Source organism: Typopeltis vanoorti, chromosome 3 (assembly GCF_054136105.1).
Source record: "Typopeltis vanoorti isolate ZY-2024b chromosome 3, IOZ_Tvanoo_1.0, whole genome shotgun sequence".
NCBI lineage: Eukaryota > Metazoa > Arthropoda > Arachnida > Uropygi > Thelyphonidae > Typopeltis > Typopeltis vanoorti.
Window position 1 is genome coordinate 66,323,357 of NC_143551.1, and position 26,804 is coordinate 66,350,160.

At 33.9% G+C, this 26,804-nt stretch overlaps 1 protein-coding gene across 1 annotated transcript in view; it reads right to left on the reverse strand.

The window, feature by feature from the left end:
• Window positions 1–26,410, reverse strand: part of LOC150108226 (ubiquitin carboxyl-terminal hydrolase 2-like) — an 81,582-nt gene extending 55,172 nt beyond the window's left edge. Inside the window, exon 1 of the mRNA XM_090415677.1 lies at window positions 25,334–26,410. Within this exon, the coding sequence (XP_090271803.1) occupies window positions 25,334–25,984 (651 nt within the window). The 5' untranslated portion in view covers window positions 25,985–26,410. The remainder of the gene's footprint in view (window positions 1–25,333) is intronic.
• Between the last annotated feature and the right edge of the window lie 394 nt (window positions 26,411–26,804).

Sequence of the window (26,804 nt, forward strand, 5' to 3'; positions counted from 1 at the left end):
AGAACTTGCATACCTTCACTATACGAATGCCAGGTGTGCCTGTATATTATAACATAGAAAGTTATAATTTTCTACATAAACTCACTGTTATTATGCCTTTTTCTCCCCTCTAAGAAGACGTTCCACCATCAGCTGGATATGTGGGGACTCTAGTCTTCCAGAGGTATCCTCCCCCCCCCCGCCACACACACACACACACACACACACACACACACACACACACACACACACACACACACACACACACACACACACACACACACACGCAGAGAGAGAGAGTAGGTTCGGAAGTGAACGGACGTGCCTGGAATAGCTCCTCTTTTTACCTTGATTTTATGCGGTATCGAACAAGAAAACTGGATGCATCTAGTACCGACTGAAAGCTTGCACAGTGCTCTTTCTAACAGTGAATAATTTATTCCACAATTTCATAGTTCTCAGCGCGTATGAGCGAATTTTATTATATTTTTTTTGATCGAATACAGCTGGTCAAACTACATTTATTGTTCGTCTACCCTTAAAGATAACGTCCAGCTCATAATAGGATTAACTGCTATAGCAAGGGCTAGCATCCCATCCCCGCTGCCACTGGAAGGTACAAAGGTCACAAGAAACAATCCTCTGAAGTCTACTTCCATGGAAGCGTCACTTCTAGAAACAAGCAGCAAAACTTAAAAAAACGAGACTTTTTGTGGTTATGAGACCATAGGTTCTTTAATTAATACATATATTAGTATAATCCCGCCCAGTGGCGCACTCAGGATTTAATCTTGGAGGGGGTCGAGTTGAGTAGACGATTTGAAAATACGCACACTACGCATTGCATACGACCTATGACTGAGCATCTGCAGTGATCGCCAATGATAATCGTGATCTCTGGCCCGGTTCGGGGAAACAAAGTGTCGCCCGAGCACTACTGTTCGCCTTGCGTTCACAACGGCCATGATTCCCACCTTATGTGACCGCTAATTCATAAGTAGTATAGAAATAGAAGACACGACACAACATAAATAAAATAAAATAAAATAAAAGAATTTTAATTAGGAAAAAAGTTTTGGAAAATTTTCTAGTCTTTTTCCCTTTTTCTTTTTTTTTTGGGGGGGGGGGGGGCAGGGCTCCTTGGCCCCCTCCCTGGGTGCGCCAATGATCCCGCCTACTAATTTCGCTAGAGACTGTCTAGCTTTGTGAATACAGAAACGTTGCTAACTGTTAGGCAGTAAAGTTTGAACATATGCGTGCATGTGTTGAGAAGCTTCAGTCAGTATCATGGATACGTGTTGTATGCACACGCGTAACATGATTTTTCGCGTATTGTAGTTCCGTTAACACTTTCATTGTCAAGCTGTAAATTTGAATTTCGTGTGGTGGCCAAATTGTTTTTATTATTTTATTTAGTTAACGCGATAACGCGTGATCGGCCGTTTGGAGAGAACTCGCACCGCGCGATATCGCGTGATTAGCAATGAACGTGTTAAACTGAGTGAGTTGATTAAGTTTTTCCATATATCTTTCAGTATGGCACCCCGATTTCTGTTGAGGTTGTTACCCGTTCTTAATACCACTGCCGCTTCCTTGAAAATTCTGTAACCGTAATCATCATCTAAATACGGCATAGAGCTATTTTCCCAGTCAATTGCATGGTTGGAAGTAGAAAAGTTATGTGCTAAGCCTAAGGAGACTTCCTGTTGTGATTGACATTTCCCCCAACATGCTCCTTCTGTCTGATTTCCAGGCTTCTTGAAGTTTGCCAAATATATCAAAGACCGCACGCACATGGAATTCTATAAATACCTGGATATTAGAAAAATTGTACACTGTGTTTTAGGAGATCTTAATACTTGTCTGATGGTAGTAGTTGGCTTAAATACCACTCTGATGTTGTGATATTTTAACATTCTCGCTAATCTTGAAGAGACTGAATCAACATAAGGGATGACTACTGTTGAAGCGTACTGGGCGACTGTTCCTTGTTGTTGGAGGTTGTCTTTATAAAGGAATTTGTTGATGATGTTTGTACGACAGCCATTCTGCGATAGCGTTATAGCAATTTGAGAAAGTTCTGTCTGTACCTCTTCTTCGTCTGAAATAAACTTTTTGGCTGTGTTCCGTAACATGTGACTGATGCTATGTGTTTCTGATCTATGATGGTTAGAAGAAGACATGCTGGTGAAAAGGCCGGAGAATAATTTTAAACTTTCCATATACAGAAAACCTACAGATACTGGACGTTATTTACATTATTCTTCTAACCGTCATAGATCACAAAAACATAGCATCATTCACATGTTGTGAACGATGTGATTTCATTCACATGAAATAAATATTTTGGCTCTGTTCCGTAACATGTGAATGATGTTATGTTTTTGTGATCTATGATGGTTAGAAGAATAATGTAAATAACGTCCAGTATCTGTAGGTTTTCTGTATATGGAAAATTTAAAATTATTCCCCTGCCTTTTCACCAGCATGTCTTCTTCTAACTATCATAGATCAGAAAAACATAGCATCATTCACATGTTACGGAACACAGCCAAAAAGTTTATTTCAGACGAAGAAGAGGTACAGACAGAACTTTCTCAAATTGCTATAACACTATCGCAGAATGGCTGTCGTACAAACATCATCAACAAATTCCTTTATAAAGACAACCTCCAACAACAAGGAACAGTCGCCCAGTACGCTTCAACAGTAGTCATCCCTTATGTTGATTCAGTCTCTTCAATATTAGCGAGAATGTTAAAATCTCACAACATCAGAGTGGTATTTAAGCCAACTACTACCATCAGACAAGTATTAAGATCTCCTAAACACAGTGTACCATTTTTCAAATATCCAGGTGTTTATAGAATTCCATGTACGTGCGGTCTTTCATATATTGGGCAAACTTCAAGAACCCTGGAAATCAGACAGAAGAAGCATGTTGGGGGATGTCAATCACAACAGGACAGTCTCCTCAGGCTTCGCACATCACTTTTCTACTTCCAACCATGCAATTGACTGGGAAAATAGCTCTATGCCGTATTTAGATGATGGTTACGGTTACAGAATTTTCAAGGAAGCGGCAGTGGTATTAAGAACGGGTAACAACCTCAACAGAAATCGGGGTGCCATACTGAAAGATATATGGAAAAACTTAATCAACTCACTCAGTTTAATGGAACTACAATACACGAAAAATCATATTACGCGTGTGCATACAACACGTATCCATGATACTGACCGAAGCTTCTGAACACATGCACGCATTGTGAAGCACATGTTCAAACTTTACTGCCTAACAGTTAGCAACGTTTCTGTATACTCTCATATTTTTTTGTATGTACTTCGAGCCTTGACAAAGCTAGCGACGTCCTGGTAGGCGGGATTATACTAATATATGTATTAATTAAAGAACCTATGGTCTCGTAACCACAAAAGTCTCGTTTTTTAAGTATTTTATGACCAAATATGTATAATTTAAGCAGCAAAACTGTAAGTACATTTTCTTAAACTTTGTACCTTAGAAAACTTAGCAGTTCATTAGGAAGTTATAATGCTACAACTTTGAGTAACATTAAGGAAACGCTCTAAAATTATACCCATAATCAAACCAGGAAAAGAAAAAACCGACGAAATTAGCAAGTACAGGCCAATCAGTCTCATAAACATTGCTGGTAAGGTGCTAAAAAAACTTCTAATAAACCGAATAATGCACTCTGTCTACTCGAAAAACCTATTAAGCATCAATTAATATGCATTTAGACCTCAGTCAAGCACAGTAAACCCAATTATGGACGTTCAAGAGTTCACAGAAGGCAGTCTACAGCAAAAAAAAAAAAAAAGACGTACTATAAAAAATTATTATAGCATTAAAAATTATAATTAAAATACTTTAATTTAAATAATTTAAAAAATAATTTTTTTTATACTGATCTTACTCGATGAACAAGGATCCCTCGATGCTGCGTGGTGGCCAGCCATAATCAATCAATAAATAGATTTAAAATGCCCAAAAAACTTACTCTATTTTACAAAAAAATATTTTGCAGACAGAAGAGCAACCATGACAATTAAAAAGCACAGCTGTAACGAAAGAAGTCAAACGAAGCTGCACGCAAGGTTCCTGCTGTGGATCAGGCTTCTGGAATATCCAGTACGACTCGCTATTAAGACTTCCTTTCACTATTCTCAAACAAAAGTCATAGCTTTCGCCGATGATAATGATTCGGGGACGCGACTGCTTACAGTTAGAAGTAACGGCCAATGAAGAACTCTTTAAAATAGCAGAGTGGGCACGCGAGAAGAAAGTTACCTTCCATAGTACCAAGTGTAAAGTGCTCCACATCTCACTTAAAATATCAAAACAACGTGTAACAGTCTTCCTAAACGGAGAAGTTCTCGAGGTAGCCAGTGAGCTAAAATACCTAGGAGTAACAATAGACGAAAAATTTACCTTCAACAGGCACATCTCATATGTTGCCGAAAGAAAGCTTACAAATTGTTAACTTTCTAGCAAAGTCGGAAAGAATTAAGTGGGGATTATGAAAATTATAACATTGATCCAAATTGCTACGAACGTCCGCTTCACTACAGTAGGTGGCCTCACCCAGCAAAGAGAACATATATTAAGGAGAAGGAAAGTTCTAAAAGTGACGAAGTCCATATATACACTGACGGAAGCAAAACCCAAGGGAACGTTGGTTGTTCTTTCATTGCATATAACAGGCAGTCCATTATACAAGAACGCTGCTCCAGACTGCATCCTCTCTGTTCCAACAACCAAGCAGAACAACTTGTTATAGTTCATTCACTTACATATCTCCGGGAATTAGAACTCAACACCTCTCATCAAAAGACAGCAACAATTTACAGTGACAGTAGAAGCACTATAGACGGCATAAAAACCAGAACAACCATATTGCATTAATAGAACAGACAAGAAAGGTTTGGGATGGGAAATCAAGTTCTGCTGGGTGAAAGCTCATAGGTAGCAGGAAACGAGAGAACAGATCAGCTGGCTAAAGAAGAAGCGGCTAGAAACAAGTTACCAAAAGTACTCGAAATCTGCTATAAAAACTTGCAGAAGAAAGAAGCCTAGACTTGTGGAAATAAGAATGGAAAACGTCAAAAAACGGATCAACAACAAAAGAATTCTTTCCTAGCATCAGAAGCAGACTCCGGCTGAAAAAACACTATTTCTCCAGGTTTAACCACGCTACTAACGGGACATGGAAAACTAAGACACTACCTTCACAGATTCACCATCGTGCATTTGCAGTCCACGCCTTCAACAGACTGTTGACCACATACTTTACGACCGGTCAGCTACTGGACTCCATCCGGGTGTCCCTAATACAACACGTCATCACTTCCGGAGACAAGTGGCCAGTGTCAAAACAGGTTTATCGAAAAGTATTACTCAGAACTAATTAAATTTGCCAGTAAGATCAACTTCCAGGTCGTTGTAATCAGGGCCCGCCATCTCGGGGATGTACTGGATGCAATGCACCCGGGCCCCACAGTCGATACACATTTGCGGAAACGTATTATATTTCGAATGTTTTTTTTTTTTTTTTCCCTGTGCTAAAATCATTTACAGGTAAGAGGTTTACAATACGTTTATTTCGAATCCTTTAATTTTTACCTTTGAAAAATATTTTAGCTCCCAAAAGGTTTCTTGCACCCGGACCCCTTTATAGAGAAGGTCGGTCCTGGTTGTAATGTATTATTACAATACATAAATTACTGATATTGTGTGAATTTTATAGTGTAAATATATGTACAGTATATATAAAATATAAATATGGATGTAAAGGTCGGAATATATACATATGTAAAAATATAAATGTAAATATGAATATTGATACAAAACTGGAAATATAAATGTTAATCAGTACTTGGAAGCTACATGTAACATATGTATCGTATGCAATGGAGCATGTAGGAATAAATTACCTCCTGGTAGGATTACTATTGGGAGGAAACACACACACACACACACACACACACACACACACACCTCCTTTAAGTCTCCTCGGACTATGGAGAATAAGAATTGCTCATAACTTTAAGCTATTACGCGATTGTACAGTGGAAACAAATGTATCAACGACATGTATACAAAAATGGTAGGATGAGTTCTGTTCTCTCGCTTATAATGATATTAGTCCTACTATACTGAAGTACAGAAATTATGCGACATCATACTTAATAATTATAGAGCAAGCAATTAGCTCTATAGCAAATGGAAACTAACTGCTTTGAAAATAATTTTCTTGTGTAAGTTGCTTTTGATGGAAAATATGCGATAAGTGACTGGAAAATACCCCCACTCTCCAGCTCAGTGTTAGCGTCATTAAGTCGTGCTATTCGTGTGGCGAATAAAAAAGATATTGTAACGTATATATAATTAGTATGTATGTATGCTGTAAGGTATAAGTTCTGTAGGACATATCACACAAAAAAAAAACTGACTGCTAGGCTTACATGACTGCCACGTTTGTTAATTTCCCATGATTCGGATCCAGTGCATTATCAGTTGGAAATATAAGTCTTGTCGCCATTTGAAATTTATCAGCGCCCTGAGGCAGGAGACAGATCCATTTTGGAAAAAAAAAAAAAAAATGCATTACGCAGCTGCTTTCACTTGCAGATAAAGAAGAGACGAGAGACAGAGAGAAATTCTGATAAACGATTACATCACTGCTTGCCTGTTGCATTCCACGAAATGCTCACGACGATCGTAAAAACAAAGTAAAAATATCTACAGTTTAAAATGTGTACGGTGTAGATGACTAACTTCTTTCCAAGAATAAATCATGTATGCCGAAATTCAACTAAGCCGAAAAATTAAAAGGATAACAGAAAATTGCGAATTCTTTGACTCGGGGTTAAAAATGCATTTTCGAACTGCGCTAAACACCACTAATAATTTAATCCTTGTTTAAAACAATGTACTAAGACCTTACTCACCGAAATATGACTGTCCATAGCAGTAGGAAATATGCTCTACTCCATAAATAGAATTATACAGAACTCAAAAAGCTTTTAGGCACGTTTCGCAAAATGTGTAGATGTACATATTTAAACTTACGCTCTAGCTATACGGATTTCATTGAAATTTGGTATTTAAGATCGGTTAGGATATTGTCATCTCAGTTTGGATCAGCTCATTCTTAGTGGCAAAATTAAAGACCACATGAACCAAAAAACAAAAATCACACACAAAAAAGGTATCCTACAGATGATAACATATAAACCTAAAACGGCTCCAGGTTCCTTTGTTATGATGATGATGATGAATGACGTGATTATAAAAAAAAAGAATGTGTTGATGTGTTGTAAAATACACCTTTTTTTGTGATTACTTTATGAGATTATTCCACATTTGTTTATTTGACATATTCTAAAGTTCTATTGGAATGTTATCTGCTGTTTACGGTTTTGTTTAACAGTTGAATGTTATAACGTCGCTCACAGATTTTCATAGCATTTAGAAAGATTTATTGATTAAATCTCGATAAAAAAATGTTGTTTTACAACCCTATTGAAAGTCAACTTTTGATTAAAAAAGGTGTTGTTGACCTTGTGATTCGCCATCACATCCTTAAAACTTTCTTTAAATTGGTTCCTGCGATGCTCAGTTTTTTTTTTTTTTTTTTTTGGTAGTAGCTACATATATGAATTTGAGTAATTTTTAGAGCTCGTGCCCATTGATATCTTAGATGTTCTTAAGGCTCCGATTGGAGGAGAGCTGATATAATATCTTCTCCATGTGGCACCGCGTTGTCGTGCTCTGAGGATACATGCAAAGTACAAAAAATATGCTGGCGATAGCGTAGCTCCAGCAGGATCTCCCAAGCCAGATTGGCCTTAACAGAAAAGCCATACTAAGTGTGCCTCATCCCATTTCAAAATGATGACCACAAGAAAGAAATCATTCATAACGGATTGGTCGTTTCCTGGGACCGCGTTTGATTCTATAACTCTTGGGCATCAGACGATACATGGAGTGTAGGCAATACCGTCGACAGGGTGTAGCATAGAGCAGCGCTTCCAAAACTATGGGCCGCGGCCCCCTTGGGGACCGTAGGTTTTATTGAGGGGGAGGGTGAAATAATGAAAACAAATTTAAAATGTTTTAAGACTAAGTAGGTTTTTTTATTTTAAAAGAAACGTATTTAACTTTTATTATTTATTATTTCTTTTTTGTTATTTTTTATATTTTAATGGAAAAATTCACACATTGGTGTTGGTTCACAAACTTTGCTTCCTGCGTATTTCGGCGCTCAATGAATATTAGTAAATATTGCTTATTCATATGTTTCATTTCAAAGCAGTGGTTAATTGTATTTCCTTCGAATGCTCTCCAGGGAAGCTGCAAATCTTCCTGTCCCTTTCATCACGCATTCGTAATCAGGGACTGTTGATATTGACTTTATATACATATCAAAACTCGTTTTATATTATCACTGTCATCCGAGCTAGTTTTCTGTTACCAATAAAAGTTTCGCATATACTTCACACATGAAAAAAAGCTTAAACAAGTTCATGTGGGGATATAGTAACTCCCTTGCAGTGGTAAACAACATGCCCTCCCTAACAGCCACTATACTGCAGAGGCAATAAAAACAAGTACTTTTATTATGCCAGTGAATAAAGGTATGAGGAGTTTGTGTAATATATTTCTCAACAAATAGTGCAATTAGAGACAACTGAAATAAAAACACACTAATTAATGAATCACATGTCCCCTCATACAGAAACTATGCTGTATAGACTGAAACAAAACCACATGTTGCATGGGCAAACACAGTATCTAACTAAAAATTATTGTTATCAATTAGATGTGTGTGAGTTCGATTTCCCAAGGCAGCAATAAAATTCAACCGAACGTGTTCAAATTCGTAAAAGTGTTAAAACATTATATAAACATTGATACATAATGAATGTTATGGCAGTTTCACATATGGAATTCGGTTGAAGAGAGTTCGCATTTCAACTCAATTGTCAGCTATGCTTTTATCGTTCGGTTGCGCGATCTTTTGTTAATACCGCGCCAATCATCTGCACGTTTTAATAACCTGCTTTTGCTGTCTGTTTCGCGTTAGGCTTAATTACCGTAAAGGGAGAAAAGTCACAAAAGAGAAAAATGTTCCTGGTCCAGAGATTCCCTTATTCAGGTAATCAGGGCCGGTAGAAGCGGGCATGCAGAGCATGCGGGCGTCGCCGCCGGGGAAAGGTTCATAAGGTCATTTTTAAGAAACAAAATTTTTATCATAAAAACAAAAAAAAATTAATATTGGTCATTCTTAGAATGATAAATATTAAAATAAATATGGCCGGATACACCGAATAAAAATTTTAAAAAATTGTATATTGCCGCCTCTTTGATCAGCCGGCTGTTTACAATTTTGCCGAGAGAGCAGGCTAAATGCTTTCCTGCAGAATGTTGTGTCTACTGCAGTCTATCTAAAGTGAAACGGTGAGCGGTTTTTATGCGCAGAAACGAATTTTTCGTACAAAACATTTGTTGCTAGTTAACCAGTCATACGGTACGCTTCTCAGTAGCTACTGACAGTAGCGCAGTGTGGGCTATTATTTCGTCTCTGTCGTGTTGTGTAATAATTTCTTGTGGGTATAAAATAGAAATGGAATCAAAAATTTAAAAAAAAGTTATTCGGTGCACAAATTCGTAAGCGTCATGTTGCGAAAGAAGCAGATATTAAGAAACAAACTAGGGTCTTAATAAATTTGTTAATATATTAAAATATTCTGATGCAGATTGTAACCAACTCGATACATCAGAAATCAGAGTTTAAGAACCCTGCACATCATCCAGTTTACATGAAAGTACTATTGCAACTATTGAACAAGATAACAAGATGCATGATTTAAGTGAAAAACAGTTAGGAGAAGATTTAGTTGTAGTTGACCACGAAACTAACACATTGTTAGTCTCTGTAAATTTAGAAGATCCAGGTGAATGGGGAAATATTGATGAAAAATTACGAGTTGTTTTAATTGAAATGGGACCTGTTCAAAAGAAAAATATAATATATCCCAGCGATACATATGGTCATAAATTTGGCGACACATATTATAGTAGAAAAATGGAAAACGGGGAGCTCGTGCCAAGAACATGGCTCATTTATTCCGAAACTTTAAATTCTGTTTTTTTTTTTTTTTTTTTTTGCTTTTGTTGCAAACTTTTTGCACCTACTGAACAAAGTAGGTGCGAAAAGGTTATAACGATTGGAGAAATGTAAGTAAAAAATTTCTTAAAATGGAAGGAACTTGATAAAAATTTAAAAAACAAAACTACTATTGATTGGCATGACTCAAAGCATGCATGAAATGGAAAAGAAACATTGGACGAGAGCTTAATTGAAATTATAAAATTCCTTGGTAGCCAAAATTTAGCTTTTCGCGGATCATCTGATAAATTATATAAATGGAATAACGGCAATTTTTTAAAATTAGTCGAACTGTTTGCGAAGAGTACACTATTTGAGTAAAGACAGTCAAAATGAAATATTGGAAACTTTAAGTAACGCAATCAGGGATACAATTTTATTATCAAGTCGAAAATCTAAATATTACTCTATAATTTTAGACTGCACACCTGATGCAAGTAAAACAGAACAAATGACCATTATTATTCGCTTTGTTTCCTGTGACAATGGACAATCAAGATCAGGGAAAACGTTTTAGTTTTACAGATATATCAGATTCCACGGGACGTGGTTTATGTGCAACAATAATGGAACAACTGGAAAAATTGACCATTCCCATTGAAGACATGCGAGGTCAAGGGTATGACAATGGAGCAAATATGAAAGAGAAAAAATATGGGCTCCAAAATTTCCTTTTGAACAAAAATCCTCGCGCTTTTTACGTGCCATGTGCTGCTCATACTCTAAATTTAATCATTAACGATGCAGCCAAAGTGAATACAGTTACAATTAGTTTCTTTGCAATTATTCAAGAAATATACAGTTTCATTTCATTCTCTTGCAAACGGTGGACAATCCTTTTAAATTTCGTAAAAAAATTAACATTGAAACAGCCATCAGAAACGATGGGAAATTAAAATTAATGCAACCCGCCCTCTACGATATCAGTTTGGAGAAATTTACGATGCAACTTTTTGAAATTTTAAATAATGAAAATTTTAATAAAGAAACCCAGTATGAAGCACAAACATTATTTGCTCTCTTATAACTTATAACAGTAAATTTAAATGATTTACTGAACAGAATAAACCCGTGAGTAAAATGCTTCAAGACAAAAATATGAATATTACACTTGCTTTAGAATCTATCGAAAATTTAAAAATACTCTTACAAGAGTATCGATCAGATACAAATTTTAAAGAAGTTCTAAAAACGGCAAAAGAACTGAGTGAAGAGGTGGATGGAGAACGATAATTTAAAACTGGCACGGAAGTTCGACGACGCAAGAAGACACGGCAATTTGACTACGAGCTTCATGACGAAACACCACAATCTCCAGAAGATAAATTTAGAGTGAATGTGTTTTATACACTTCTAGACGTCGCAATGTGTTCGTTAATAGAACGTTTTGAACAACTAAAAACATATTATGATAATTTCAATTTCTTGTATAGATTACTACAAATTAATAACGAAGATTTACGAAAAAATTGTGACGATTTGGAGATTCTCTTGAAGGACGGCGACAATAAAAACGTAAATGCAACAGAACTATATGACGAGTTATATACTTTCCGGGAAGTACATAACTTGCGGAAGGATAATTTAAATATTCAAAACCCTTTCGATATTCTTAATTTTATTGTGTTCAATAATTTATCTTTCCCTAAATTTTCAATTGCTTTAAGAATACTATTAACCTTACCTGTTAGTGTAGCAAGCGGTGAACGTTCCTTTTCTAAGTTGAAATTGATTAAAACCTACTTAAGAACAAGTATGTCACAAAAAAGGCTTGTTAGTTTGGCGTTAATAGCTATTGAAAATGATATATGTGAGGAATTAGACATTAAGACTATTATTTCTAATTTTTTTTATATGAAATCAAAAATCCTAAAATTTTAATTTAAAAAATTCCAAGTATATTTATGTAATTTAATTTATTTTCTGTTATTCTGTAAAGATGTTATTTTTTGCATACTTATATTAAATTTTCTAATTATTTCTGAATTCTTTTCTTATTTTTCTCATCTATCTTGAGTTTCTTTTATTTTCCTAAAAGATAGTTCCACTTTTAAAAATTATTTAAAAATGTTTACAAGTTACTAAGAATTTAGTAACTTGTAAAATGCAAGAATTTTTTAAACTTTAGTTCAAATAAATTTTAACTTTAATTAAAATTTTAATTTTGTTAGCGATTCGGATCGGTGAGAAGGCTATAATCCCTGTATCATTATATTCACGGATTAAAGTAAAGTGGCTTTATCAAAATTCGCTTTTGAGAATTTTTTGAATATTCGGTTTTTTAACGATTATCCTGCCTAGTCAACACCCCCGGTTCGTGTCATTTAGCAAACCAACGTGTGGCTGTTCTATCAAAATTTATTTAAGAAATTTCAAATAATTTACATTTTTATTAGCGTAAAAGAACCACACACGCCCAGATCGTTGCAGGGGCGCTTAGATAGAAATTGCATGCGGGCAGCAAAGACCCTAGCGCCGGTTCTGCAGGTAATATTTACTAATTTCATGTTATCAGTCTGTGGTGTGCCAATATCGGTAAGTGGTGATATTATTTGATCTATTCTACGTTAAAAAATTTAACCCTGAGATGGATAAGTGGCTGATAAAAAAAAAAAAAATTCCCGCGAACAATCTGAAAAAGCAGAAACAGACTCAAAAAAAAGGACAGTATTTCATATTTTACCAGAACAGCCAGCATCGTCTTCAGAACCAAACGGTAAGAGGTAAAAAATGTAATATATGCATTTGAATTTTGCAATATTCGCTGTGTATGTTTTGTATTGAATATAAATACAATAAATATTATAATAATATATCTCTGTATTACGATTTTTTTTCGAGGGGGGCCGTGAAATATTTTAATTTTTGCAAAGGGGGCCCTGAAATCCAGAAGTTTGGGAAGCACTGGCATAGAGGCAGCCTACCTCACAGCGTGAGGTAGGCTGCTTAATAAGGGCGCTTGTTCAGCCATACTGAGGAAGTTTTTCCAAGCTTAAACTGATTAAAAATTATTTGCGAACAGCAATGACCCAAGAAAGATTGGTTGGTCTAGCAACTACATGTATATCGATAGAGGCGGACATTTATAATTTACATTTAATAGAGTTTACAGGCAATTTTATTGTGCAATATCCCCGTAGAGCAAACATTTAATTAATATTATTATGTGATCGTTTTGCATTAATGTTTCTCTTGTAATTTAAAAAAAACAAACAAACAAACAGCAATTGGAGATTTTCTTATATTTTTGTCTTATAATCCATCAGGGGGGGGTTAACTGTTTGCCTCAGGGCGCGATCTTATCTGACGACGGCCCTGAGTGCAAGGACTGTAAAACGGCCAGAATGGGCTTTTCCAGAAAACAAGATAAAGATAATTATGCAATCAATACTACGCATATCATAAAGACGATCGGCTGCCATTTCATGGCTATCACCAACAGTAGTAGTAAATAGCCATGCAATGACAGAAGACCGGTATCTTAGTACAAAGATTAGCTTGTGTATTTGGCTGAAAAATATCTATTTATATCATGTTTGCGAAACAGTTTCTAAAGTTAATATAGGCTTATTACTCTTCGAAAAATTGAGTGGGATATAAGTAATATACTGTTAACATTTGCAGCTTATTTGATGAGTATATTAAAAAGTTTCACTCATCCTGTACTGTTTCATACCAAATCAGGACGGTTTGGTATGAAGTGGTACAATTGAAATCAGTTGACAAATGTTGAATTGGTCTTCGTATTTCCTTATATGAGCGAATGTAATTCTATCTGTAATTTTTTTAAAAGTATGTACTTTTTTACGTCTAAAATTAATAGTTTTCCATTAATTTATTGTTGAACTTATGGGAGGCTACATAACTTACTAGTATCGCTCCAAATTATGAAAGCGCCAAGTGTCTGTTTTAATTTATATAATTTAAAATGCTTTATTATAATTGTAATAATTGTAAATAGGAATATTATTATTGTTGTTGTAAAGAATTGTAAAATTGTAACGTTTTATTGTTCATAAGATTACGATGTAGATGCGTATAACTTATGTGAAAGTATTTGTATGCTGATATGTACACATGTATATAATGTAAATAAGTAGGTATGAATAATAAAGTTAATGACTGGAAAAAATTACTATTATGACAGAAAAAAATTATTATTATATAACAAGTTTTATTATATAAAAATGCATATTGTGCAGGCTACAAACTTAATAGATTAATACGATTACAGTAAAAAAAAACAAAAAAAAAACGGTAAAGCTGATCTTTTGGGAAGAAAGAGACGATACTTCACACCGCAATAACAGAATATAAAATACTAACAGCATTAAAATACTTTTAACATAGCTGCATAGGGACACAAGTCCCTATGCAGCTATAAAATAGTGTTTATAGGCTGAATTTTATCCAGTGTCATAACGATTTCACCTCTCCAGGCAACAAGCTTTCAGTGGGGCTCCTTAATATAGAATAAATATAATAAAAAGACCTATATATACAAATTTTAGTTTCCATAAAGTTCCTTCTGGTGTACTAAGTTATCTTCTCATCCCCCCCCCCCCCTCTCTCTCACACACTGCGAGATTTCTGAGATAATTTCTAATACTGATTGACTTAGTGGATAGATCCTCTGCGTATGTTTTGACAACCTCCTGTGGTTGTGATAGTATGGGAGAGAAATATATAAAAAACAACATAAAACAGGAAATTGTCTCTGGCTTTAATTAGACCAATAGTTAATTCTGATAATAACCATACTATTTTATATCAGCCAAGGTTATCTTCATAAACATCTGATAAAGGAGATGCATATGCGTCGTTATAATAACGGCGTATGTAAATATTTTCTTGTTTGTTTTTTTCACAACAGTTGGACGATGTAAATACAGCTTAAAAGTCAGCTGTACTGACTTTGTGTTTCATCTTTCTTTTAAATGAATTTTTAATTTATTTTAATACTTTTATATTTTAATGTAAATTTTAATTTATTTCTGTAATTCTTATGCAATAAAATATTCGTGAAAAATACCTCTAGTAAAAAAAATAAATAAATAAAATAAAAAATAAATAAAAATAAAAACTTTAACCATAACACATATTCCCAATATTCTGGTTCACATTGGCAGAAATCCTATTTAGAAACACTACACTCCAAACGCTCTTTGGTGATACAATTCAATTCTGTTTGTTCTGACACTGTTAAATGATACCATAATAAGACTGGAATCTACCATCCTAGAAGCTCACGATGCTATATCAGTCGAAGATGAGACTGATAAATTCGATTTTAATCGCCAGTTAGAATATTTTTTTTCCTCAGCTGATATTCGAGTTATGTGATGTGGAGGGTAATTTTTTAACTCTGGAAAAAAAAAAAATTATGGTTTTGAGCAACTCGAAAAAATCAACCGTAGAACACTTACGATTTACAAACAAATAATCTGCTAATTAGGGTTAAAAACACGAAATGTCTACATGTGTCTGTCGTAATGTGTGTGCTATTCGTAATATATATTATTATACATTTCTATAATAAAAATTTATTTTTAAAATGCACAATAATTCAATTAAGTATTGAATTTCTTTCTGCCTATATTATAAGATAGTTCTGTAGATTAGGGAAAATTTATAACATATTAAAACGACAGGTAAATGGCAATAAAAAATAACATAAATAAAATAAATACATTTCTTAATCCATAATTCCTGAAAAAAAATAAATAAATTCTCTTTCTTATCTGAATTACATGTCTTTGCACACTTTTTTATTTGATATATGAAATCAAAATTTACAGATAAAAAATCAATCCTTAATGTTTGTTTCATATTTTCCGGTGGACGGTGCTACTCTACTGACTGTCACACATGTCCATGATGAAGGAACATCACAAGCATGATGCGATTTGGCGTTCTCGACATGTCGTATCAAGTAACTATTGGCTGATGGCGCTTATCTATGTTTATCACTTGAATTGATTATGTGAACAGACTAATAAAAGACTGATTGGACTAGAACATACTAAAAAATTGACGTGCTTTTTTTTTTTTGGAATAGAGGAATATTTTTCGCCGATTTCTGAGTACCCGCCACATGGCAGTACAGAGTCATGTATATGACCATATTGTACTCACTTCAATCAATCCGAGACAAAAAAATTTCTGACAACTAAAAAAACCTCAATCCATTTCATGTCATTTCATTACCATATTACTATTCCAAAATGAAATGATAATAGTGCAGATTCTGAAAAGTAGAACGATTAATTGTAATTTTAAGAATAATTATCACCCCGCCTATGTTCTATTAGTTGATGATTTGTGAAACCGCCATACGTGCAATCTTTTGTCTTTAATTAATATTGCAAGTATAGAAAAATTCAGAATTCAGTTTTATAATTAATTTTCAAAGTGTCATACTGTGAGCCCGCAAATCTTGAAACCCTGCCAGCCTAAGGATGATTTGTTTTATAATTGTATAATACTTTTTAACCTACTGAATAGGTGGGGGGGGAGGTGCTTGTAAATAGGACTTATTTTATTTTTTGTGGAGGCTTCAGATTTTCCAGTGCACTGCTGACATCTTTAAATGATGTCACACTTCAATCAAGACCTGGAAAAATGTGACATTTTATTGAAGGGGTGGAGATACCTTACTAAGAAAATGCTTTGACTTCATTGTGACATTGTCCGCGCGGTTAGCCACCACGCCTGTTTACCCAAAACTATGGTGCATGGGGAAAGGCATTCCACTGCACCATCCAGCCAAATGTCATTTTTGTCCCCAACCAGAAACACTACACCACATAATGCTCTACTGCCCTCATACGTCTAAAATATGGAACACCGTACAGCCTCATACACAACACAAACTACCCATCACAGAACACACACTCTTCTGGCTAAACGAAGGACACATTAACAACACTACAGCAATAATCATCATTTCAGCCATGTATGCTATCTGGACCTGCAGATGCGATAAAGTTTATGGCAGAGAAGTAATCCCAGATATAATTACAAAGCTGAACAACTACTTAAAACAAATCATTACAGACACTATACACAGAAAAAAGATTACAAGAAACCAATGGCGCAGAATAAGGTCTCATAACAGAAGATGTGAATGAACAAGTACTTATTCAAGAAATAAAAGACCCACCGTAAAACAACAAATCAAGCCCATCCCCTATATACGCATACATACAAGAGATAATGATGTAGCAATAACCCAATTAATGATATACAGCCAAAAATATATGAAAGAAACTATATGTATAGAATATGTATAATAGGTAAAATAATTATATCTATAGAATATGAATGATCATATGTAGAGAATATGTATTATATGTATATACTTATATAAATATGGTATATGGAAATAGAATTTCAGTTGTCAGATTAATTCACAATGTAAAATCCGAACCTGCATATGTTAAAACAAACCTTACATAGGCTTGTTTTTTAAGTGTCTCCTAACAAGAGATACTAACGTAGATCGAATCCCATATGTAAGTGGAAATATACAACAAAAATATATGAATATCATATAATAGAAAGAAATATGATTTATGAAAATAGATATGTGACTGTTAACTTAAATTCATAATATAGAATTGAATGGATACAAAAGATATGTTATATTAAAAGAAAAAAAAATACTGCTCAATTCATGTTAAAAGGACTTTAGGAAGAAGCAGACACTGAGCAGATTACGATGTTAAAAAAATACGGAAGAATAAATTGTAAAAATATACATATTGCTAAGATATAAAAAAATGTAAATCAAAATGCCCAATAGAATAAGCATTCTATGTACATGTGTATATATATTATAAATAGTTGTACATATATTTATTTTGAATGTACTTAGATGTTTTGGTGAAAATAAAATATACCTAGTGGCTTTGCGCTTTGCAACCATATACCTGGGGAAGGAGTGTCCTAGGTTCGATTCCCGTCAACGTCCTTGATGTTGACGTGACGTCAACCTCAAGGAGCTTAAGGATCTGCCATAGCCAAGTTAGCCGGTCTTGGGCGTGGACAGCAAGGTTTTTTCCGCCAGTTTATCTGGTGTTTTTCATCCCGCAAGCAGGCAAATCGGTCCGAGGACACACGCCGATTACAGTCAGGAATACTGACCCATCATAGGTCTGATTCGTCAGCCTATGCCGGTTCCGGAGCCCGGATAAAATTTGGGGCGGACTAGATGGTAGCGTAAAAAGGGGGGAACGCTGTATCATCACACGGAATTTATTTATTTATTGTGACATTGTTTTTTGTTTGGATATCATTGTATTGCATTGCAGAGAAAATAATAATCAAGAAAATAAATAAATAAATCCTTTAACGCTTTTTATTCCCCAAAGGGAGCAAAGGTCCTCCTTTAGTTTTTACGAGGGGAGGGGAACTTAAAAGTTCTGATAAACACCTAGAACAAAAATGATATTAAAGCAACTCTTCTTATATACCCTAAAAAAAAAAAAAAGAACAAATTATTACAATGTGATGAAACACTGAGGTTAAAGGATTTTAAGATATGTTCTTTCTTGTGGTATCAGTTGATTTCATATCAGTTTTGTTCTAGGTGTTTATCAGAACATTTCAGCCTCCTCGTAACTACATTTTTGAAATAAATAAAGAAAAAAAAATCCTAAATTCATTTGAAATTATTTTTATAATCTAGGTATATTTACTACTCTGTCATACTATAAACTGCATTTCTAGGTTTGTCCTATTGTTTTTAGATTATGAATTTCTTTTACAAGGGAAAGAAAACTAATCCACTGATGTATCATATTCCTACCCTTGATGGTTTATATAGTTGCTAATATTATGTGCAATAGAGGCTCATGAGCTATTGTGATAAACAATGAGTCAGAATATAAACAGAAGAGCGGTTTGTGTGTAGATAACATTCCTGATACTACTCATCCGTGATATCTAGCGTTGCCATAGCGATTGTTGGGAGGAAAAGGGTTGTTTTCTTTGCACTTTAATGTCCAAGTCTAGGGCAGCCTTTCTCAACCTTTTTTACCTTGGAAGAACCCTTGAAATAATTAATTTTCAGATCTCAGGGAACCCGTACATAAAACTATATATATAAAGGAAGTTTTTTTTTTTTTTTGTGGAATAAGAAGAGAAATATCTCTCTCCTCGATAATGGTTTAATCTATTTAGTTTGAAATCTTTTCTCGCACCATTTGCCTTTATTTCTGGCTTCTCTCCTTTTAAATGCCAGATCGTGCGACACAGGGAAATTTTGATTTCTTTGATTTTTTTTATTATTATTCATTCATTTATATTTTTCTCGATTTATTTTTCTACAAGGAGACATAATGCAGGTATACGACTGTGTTTGTCATCATCCAATCGCTAGTCACATGATATTTTTACTGATCCGATTATAATATCATTGTAATCATATTAAAATTCCTGTACTTTTCTATTATTAATCTTAAATTTGAACTCAAATAACATCGAGAAATACAGTTAGTAGACGATACATTTGGCAACCATTTCAGAGTTTTCTTAGTATAGAAATGATTTAATAAAATAAATGATTCAAGATTACTGAAAATTATTCAGGATCGACGCGTTACGTATTGATACTAACGCTACATTCTTCATTTTAATGAACATTTTAATTACAAATTTCATCACAATCCAAACAAAAATGGCTCTGCTATAAGTTACGATAGACTGATAGAAAAACAAAGTGATCCTCATAGATCTTACTCATTTCATTACTCTAAAAATGACAAGTATATTTACTACTACTTGTTTATTTCAAATAAAACGTACGAGAAAGGCTTCTGAATTAGTCCAAAGTTTAGAGGGAGAATCTTCTAGCTGTGAAATGAAATAATCACCAGAAAAACACCGCCAAATGTTTTAACAAAAACGAGTTAATTGATCTCATAGGCGGAGGATTGGAATTAATCCTCCGAGGAACTCGTTTTATTATTATTTATTTTTTCATCCACAAAAAAGACTCAAACCGGCTGAGAGCATATTAAATAAATGACCAAATGTACTCGTCCTTGTGCCTTAGTTGCCTCACGTAATATTAAATAACTAATCACAACGTATTCTGCGATAGAAATCTGCTATTGAATGGTCTAGACCAGTGGTCGCCAAAGTGGTCGATATAACATTGTTAGGGGGTCGATAGAAAAATATAAGACATCATTGTACCAGTAATATTTAATTCGGTTAACTTGGATTACCTCCATCCTGAATGACAACTCAATTAAGAGTGAATCGTATGAACAGTGACATGAATAAGACCTGTAAGATGGAGCAAAGTCATGAAAATAGTTACGGAGACCAATCAAGTAGGCCAAAATGACGTATTTACCAATAAACGGATGCCTGTGGTTCCCACTCGGCCGGCGCAGCAGGAGTGAGATGGCAACACACATGCCCGGTTGCTTATTTACTTATACTTACCTTTTATATTTACTTATACTTACCTTATACTGCTTATTTACTTTACTTATAATGGTATTCTGTTTTTGCCATCGACATACAAGTGAGCGTTAATGTTCTAAAATTCATCAACATACATATTATAATTCAATCGTTATTCATTCACGAACTAAACTTCTCTATGTTGAAGAATTGAGAAGGGCTGGTAGTAATACCAGTGATATTAATACCAGTAGTTTATTAATACCAGCATATTAATATCATTAGTAATATTAATGATATTATATATACTATATTATACATACAATAAATACTGTAACTATAAAATAAACAATCTAAAAACTCACATAAGCGTCTTTTTCGCTTGTCCTATTATAATTACGTAATAGTAAAATAGAGGGGGTCGATAAAACATCAAGAAACTCTTGAAGGGGTCGACGGTCAAAGAAGTTTGGCGACCCCTGGTCTAGACAAAAGGACTCTTACCCAGAGAGTTTATTTATTTATTTATTTTTAATCGTAGCAAATTAATAATTAATAAGGGATTTCTAAAATTAGTTATTAATTTTTTTTGAAAACTCTTCGAAAAAAAATTTTTTTTTCGAATTTTTAAGTAGTATGTGCTGGTAGTTTCTTTCAAATAGTTCAAATAGGGACGAACTCAATCTTTCTTAGATAAACAACTGCAATAATAACAGCATAAATTTGCTTACTCACTTTTTTATATGCATATTATCTTAAATAATTACTTCAAAACTACTTTAAATTAATTTTCCTTTAACTTTTTAAAAGACTTCCCAAGACGGTAACATTTGATATATTTTTATTTATGTATAAAATATCGTCTGTTTCGTTGTTTCCCCCAATTCAAAAGAATTAAAATAAAAATCTTTGTGGTTCCAATTTCACTTTCCTTGATATTTCTGAATGCAAAATAGTGAATTTGGAAGTGGTCAGCACTTTCTCCTAATCTATGGACAAATTATTTAACGTATACGGGAGTAGAGCCTAACGTTGCCATGGAAACACGGAAACTGATGTTACTTCGCTCAGTCACTCAAATAAAAGTTTTATTCGAAAGGGAGTTATTTTCAGTCTTAAATAAATATATTTTCAGAAATTAGTTGTTCTATTTTGAAATTCTCTTGAAATTAAAATTTCTGTGTATATTATTGTCTTTTCGTTTTACTACACAGTCTCATACAGAGGTGGAAAGGTTTTCTTCCTGGAAATTCAGGTTTTTCAACGGTCATAAGAACACCCGTAATTTAAAGACAGCACAGTGACCGCATAGTCTTAGTTGTTTCTACCATAATTCAAAATAACCCCAAATCCTCTTCATCCCTTGAATTGATTATTTCTTTTACATTTCAACGATTAAAATGATTCTAAAAGAAATAATTCTTAATTCTTGTTAATTTTTCAATATTTATGTTGTTAAATATTAATTAACGGATTTTATAACTTTGGTCCTCTATACGCGTACACCTTTACGTGTATTTACATTTATGAACAAAAATTCATTGTAATGAAGTGATTTGATATCATTACTTCCGTTTATTTTCCGTTCAAATTGTTTGTCTAATCGGTATCTATCTATTTGAGTACACAGCAGTAACTATCCGTGTTTTTTTAGCAATCTCGAAATGGGAATTGAATCCTCATTGATAAGCTGTCTTTGAAAAAACCTGCTTATTGATATCAAAACAGGAGAAAAGTTTCCATCTTTTGATTTCCTTCTGTTGTTGTTTTCTGAGGAGCTATAGATTAGTCTTCATATGTGAATATTGCTATATTAATTTGTAATTGTCATGTACAAATAGTACTTCCTTTTTTCATTGATATTTACAATTATTTGTTTTTACAGCCGTACTTGTTTTCTTTTCTTTTTTTTCTTTCTTTTTTTTTAAATTGGAAAATTTTGTTGTACTCATTTGGAAATATTTCTTATTCATTATTTCCACTTTCCATTCGCTCTGCTGAATTCTTTTATCTTTTAACACACGTGTGCCATTGAGAGCACTTAATAATAAGCACTTAAGTGCTTCACTGGTGTAATCAACTTCATATAGACTTTTCCACTCAGAACCGAGATAGGCGATCTGGGGCAGAAATAGCTGTTTTCCTTTGGGAAACTCCGAATTTCCTTGGTGCCAATTCAACCAACCATTAAATACTAACTTAATTATTGAAAATGATTCTCTACTCTAAGCAGTGTAATACTAAACGTGGCATGAATGGTATTCTGTTTAAATGAGTCGTTATTCGTTTGATTGATTGTTAAAAGCAGATTTATATAATGGTCAGTGTAATTTCTTAAAATAAAGAGACAAAAAGGCTTCAATAAATTATCGAAAATAATTTAAATTTTTATATTAAATATAGGAATCCTTTCCGACCATGCAACTCAAGAAACTTTTCTTGTGGAATTTTATGATTCAATGTTTTTCTACTTCTTTAAGTTGAACTTAAGTTTTTATTGCAGATTTAACTAATGACAACAGCATTCTCTAAAAAATTATACGAAAAGTGCATGGATTTCATATCCAACTCTGATTTTTTTTTCTTCCCACACAAATAAATCCCTTTGGCTCAAAAAACGGTCAAAATGATTGCGAAATGATAATAAATGAAACTACAAATAGGTTAAATATAGAAAGTTTCACTAAGTATGTTATCTCCTTTCCGACTTGTATCTAATTCTAAGTTACTTTTTATACTTAGCTAGGAGAAACTGTTACCATCACCAAAAGCTTAATGAACAATTTTTGAAGAGAACATCATCCATCACTCTGACTCAGACGCTTAAATGTTCTTTTTAACTTATGTGTAATCTTCACGAGCCGCTTTACTTCGCTATCTAATTAAAAAAGCACGATTTGAAGCCGTGGTTTCTAAACTGTGCGGATCTTCTGTATGGATCTCTTGCTTTTATAGTTTTATACATTAAATTTTAAATTTAGTTATACATCAAAGAAATTCCTTTATATATTAAACATGTTTTTGTTGTCTTTTCTTCGAATTACTGATCATTTCTCTAACCTTATCTAGAAAAATATCGCCGTCTATTTTTTTAACCTGAAAACGTTTCAGAAATGATGTGCTAAAATTAGATCTCAAGAAATCCGACATGGCAGAAAGAATGAGGACAAACTTTATTAAAAATAATGGTAAGAAAGTGAGAATTTAAGCTTTCGTGTAGTTCTTGAAGTTCACAGATGGTGAACATTTCAGGATTGAGTCATTCTGATCGTATTATTATAAAAATAATCTTTGGCAAGCTAATTGTATTAACTGTACGCAAATCATTGATTACATCGAGTTAAAAAAAAGTCAGTAAAATTACAACGATAGATATGGATAGAATAATTTCATTTTACTTTCCGCCTCCCTCACCCCCTCAAAACTTATTAGAAAATTACTCCAACAGTTGAGAGCTAATCATTATTTAATAGTACTCGTTAAGAACCCTACTGGACTCTTTCAAGTGAAGTATATTCTGTTTTAAGATATTATTTTCAATTGATATCTAGTATTGGTGATTAAATACTTTGCAGTACGTGATACTTTTTTTACTTTGCAAATACTTGAAGTTCAAACACACGCATAATCTATTGCGAATGCGATTGGATAATTTTTTAAATATACAAATATCGTTCAAACCAATTTACCTAAAGAATTTGAAGTGGCACTTGAAGAAACATTAAGTCTCACTGCTAATTAATGGTTAATTAATTCCTGTTCTAAATTAACATTTAGAACAGGAAAGCGCTTTTTATTATCATTTTTTTCACTTGATATTTTTTTATTAATATATTAATAAATATATTAATAAATCAACATTCAGTAGCTCCAACAGCTTTCAGGTGTGTGTGTGTGTGTGTGTGTGTGTGTGTGTGTGTGTGTGTGTGTGTGTGTGTGTGTGTGTGTGTGTGTGTGTGTGTGTGTGTGTGTGTGTGTGTGTGTGACCCACTCGTTTTCGGAATAAGTTCTTTGAGATAGCATATGTCCTCCACAGTTACTGTTACAAGCTCACTTGGTTAACCTATTTAAGCTAATTATGGCATTGTGACTAATGCTATATTCTAGTCAATATAAAAGACAGACACAGTTCTATAATGAGTTATATACGTCAGTGTTTCTTATAAAAAGTAAATTTTATTTAAGTTCCTTTCTTGAAATAGATCTTACTCATTTCATTAGTAAGACAGCTTCACAATGTAATGAAACGATCCCTCCTAGCGGCAATTTATTGTCATTCCATTATATCGTATGAGTACTATACCAACGCATTTAACTGTAATAATAATAATAATGTCAATAAAACAAATATTCAATTAAACCTGAAACCAACTAGCAGACGAAAAACTGTAGCTATTTTATAAATACGAAAACATGACTCTGCTGCATTCGTTTTTGTTAATAAAGTATGCTTCTTTCTATTTCTAGTTTAGTAGTCCATATACTAATGTGACATTATTCCAAAACTTATAAAAAGTCCATTTCTGTGCAATAGTCTAAAGAAATAGTAGTAGGCACAGAAGAGACAATACGAATATAATGCTATTATTTCTTTTGCTTGGTTAATCCATACTCAATAAGTGATTTCATAGAAGGCAGTTATTTTTCAAAGTTCTCTTGTTCAAATGGGCGTATTAATTTTAAACATATTTTTATACCTTATGTGATTAAAAATGAAGCAAAGAATTAAGGAAGAAACGTACCTTGTTTAAAGACGTGTATTTATTTGAATATTTATTCGGGACTGTGGAAAGATTTTTTGTTACTTCGTAAGATGTAATTTCAGGAGCAGACCATCTAGGTTTCGAATACGTTGGCTTATCCGTCGACGATACAAAATTATCGTTGTGGTTCTCATATTTGTTTACCACTTTCGAAGTATCATTATCTGTTATAGAGCTTGTTCTCCGGAAATTAAAAGAACCTCCTCTCTTTTTTCTGTCAATCCCTGTATTCTCGCTACACACAGAACTCGAACTTTTATAATCCCTTGCAGAATCCTTGGTCAACGTTAAAAGACTTTTGTAGCTAGACAATGGACGATAAGTGTCATAATTTGGTCGAAATTTTGAGGATATATCTTTGGAGTACCGAGAAACGGTTGTTTTGGGAGTAATAAATGGGATATTATCATATTTGGAGGACGAAATTGCTTTGTTAGGAGTTGAAGTCAAATACGAAGATGGTTGGTAGAGACCAGAACTTGAAGTATATTTTGAAGAATAGGTGTTATAATTTGAGGGACGAGCAAATTCTCTTTGGAAAGAAGACACACTACTGTAGGGTCGGTATGTAGATGGAGTATAACCAGTTGCGGATGAATATCCCTGTGATGAAGTCGTTGATACAGGCATGATGCAAAAGTACACGGCTTGGCTATAATAACGAATTCACGGCTTTTAATAAGAGATTCTTCAGCGCACACAAAAACTATTTATAGAAGAGGAAACACTACTTTATTTTTGCAGTTATTTCGTGAAAATAAACTGGTATTCAATGACTTCATATTCAAGCATATAAACGAGAAGGCACGTTGAACCCCGGTATCCTTCGTACACTAGCAAAATTTAGAACTGTATAGTTTAGCAGACCGATCATTTGAGGCAAGCCTTGCCAAAACTTCTAATGTGGGATGCTGCATCTTCCTTGGCGGAAACGGAATACTAGGTTGACGTCAGTTCACGCATCTTTCCCCTGCACATCGGAACAAATCGACGCTACGTACGTGAAAATCTGAGTAGCGTCCGTTAACGAGGGCGTACTGACTGTATCGAAAGAATTTTACATGAGCCAGCTGAGCCAATCTTAGAACACTGAACTAGACGTCAGTGGTGTAGCGAAAGTGGGGGAAAGTATTTTTCCGGGCACAACACCAGGGTTGCCATTATTTATATTTCCTATTTTGTATATGCAACAATTTTACCTCTGCCTTGAGCGCACAGTATCCTTTCTGCAACATTGCTGGACGTTTTAATTCCTTTAAGATACAATTTCAAGGATTTATTTTCTTGTCTGGCTTAAATAATCAGTTATTTGTATTTATTGCCGTATACCCCACTTCTTCTATGTTTGAGACGGGTAAGTTTTAATAAAAAAACAGTAAAGACAAACCTGCAAACTTTTTGCGAATAAATCACCAAGCTTTATTCAAGTGCAATTTAGCGAAGAAATTAG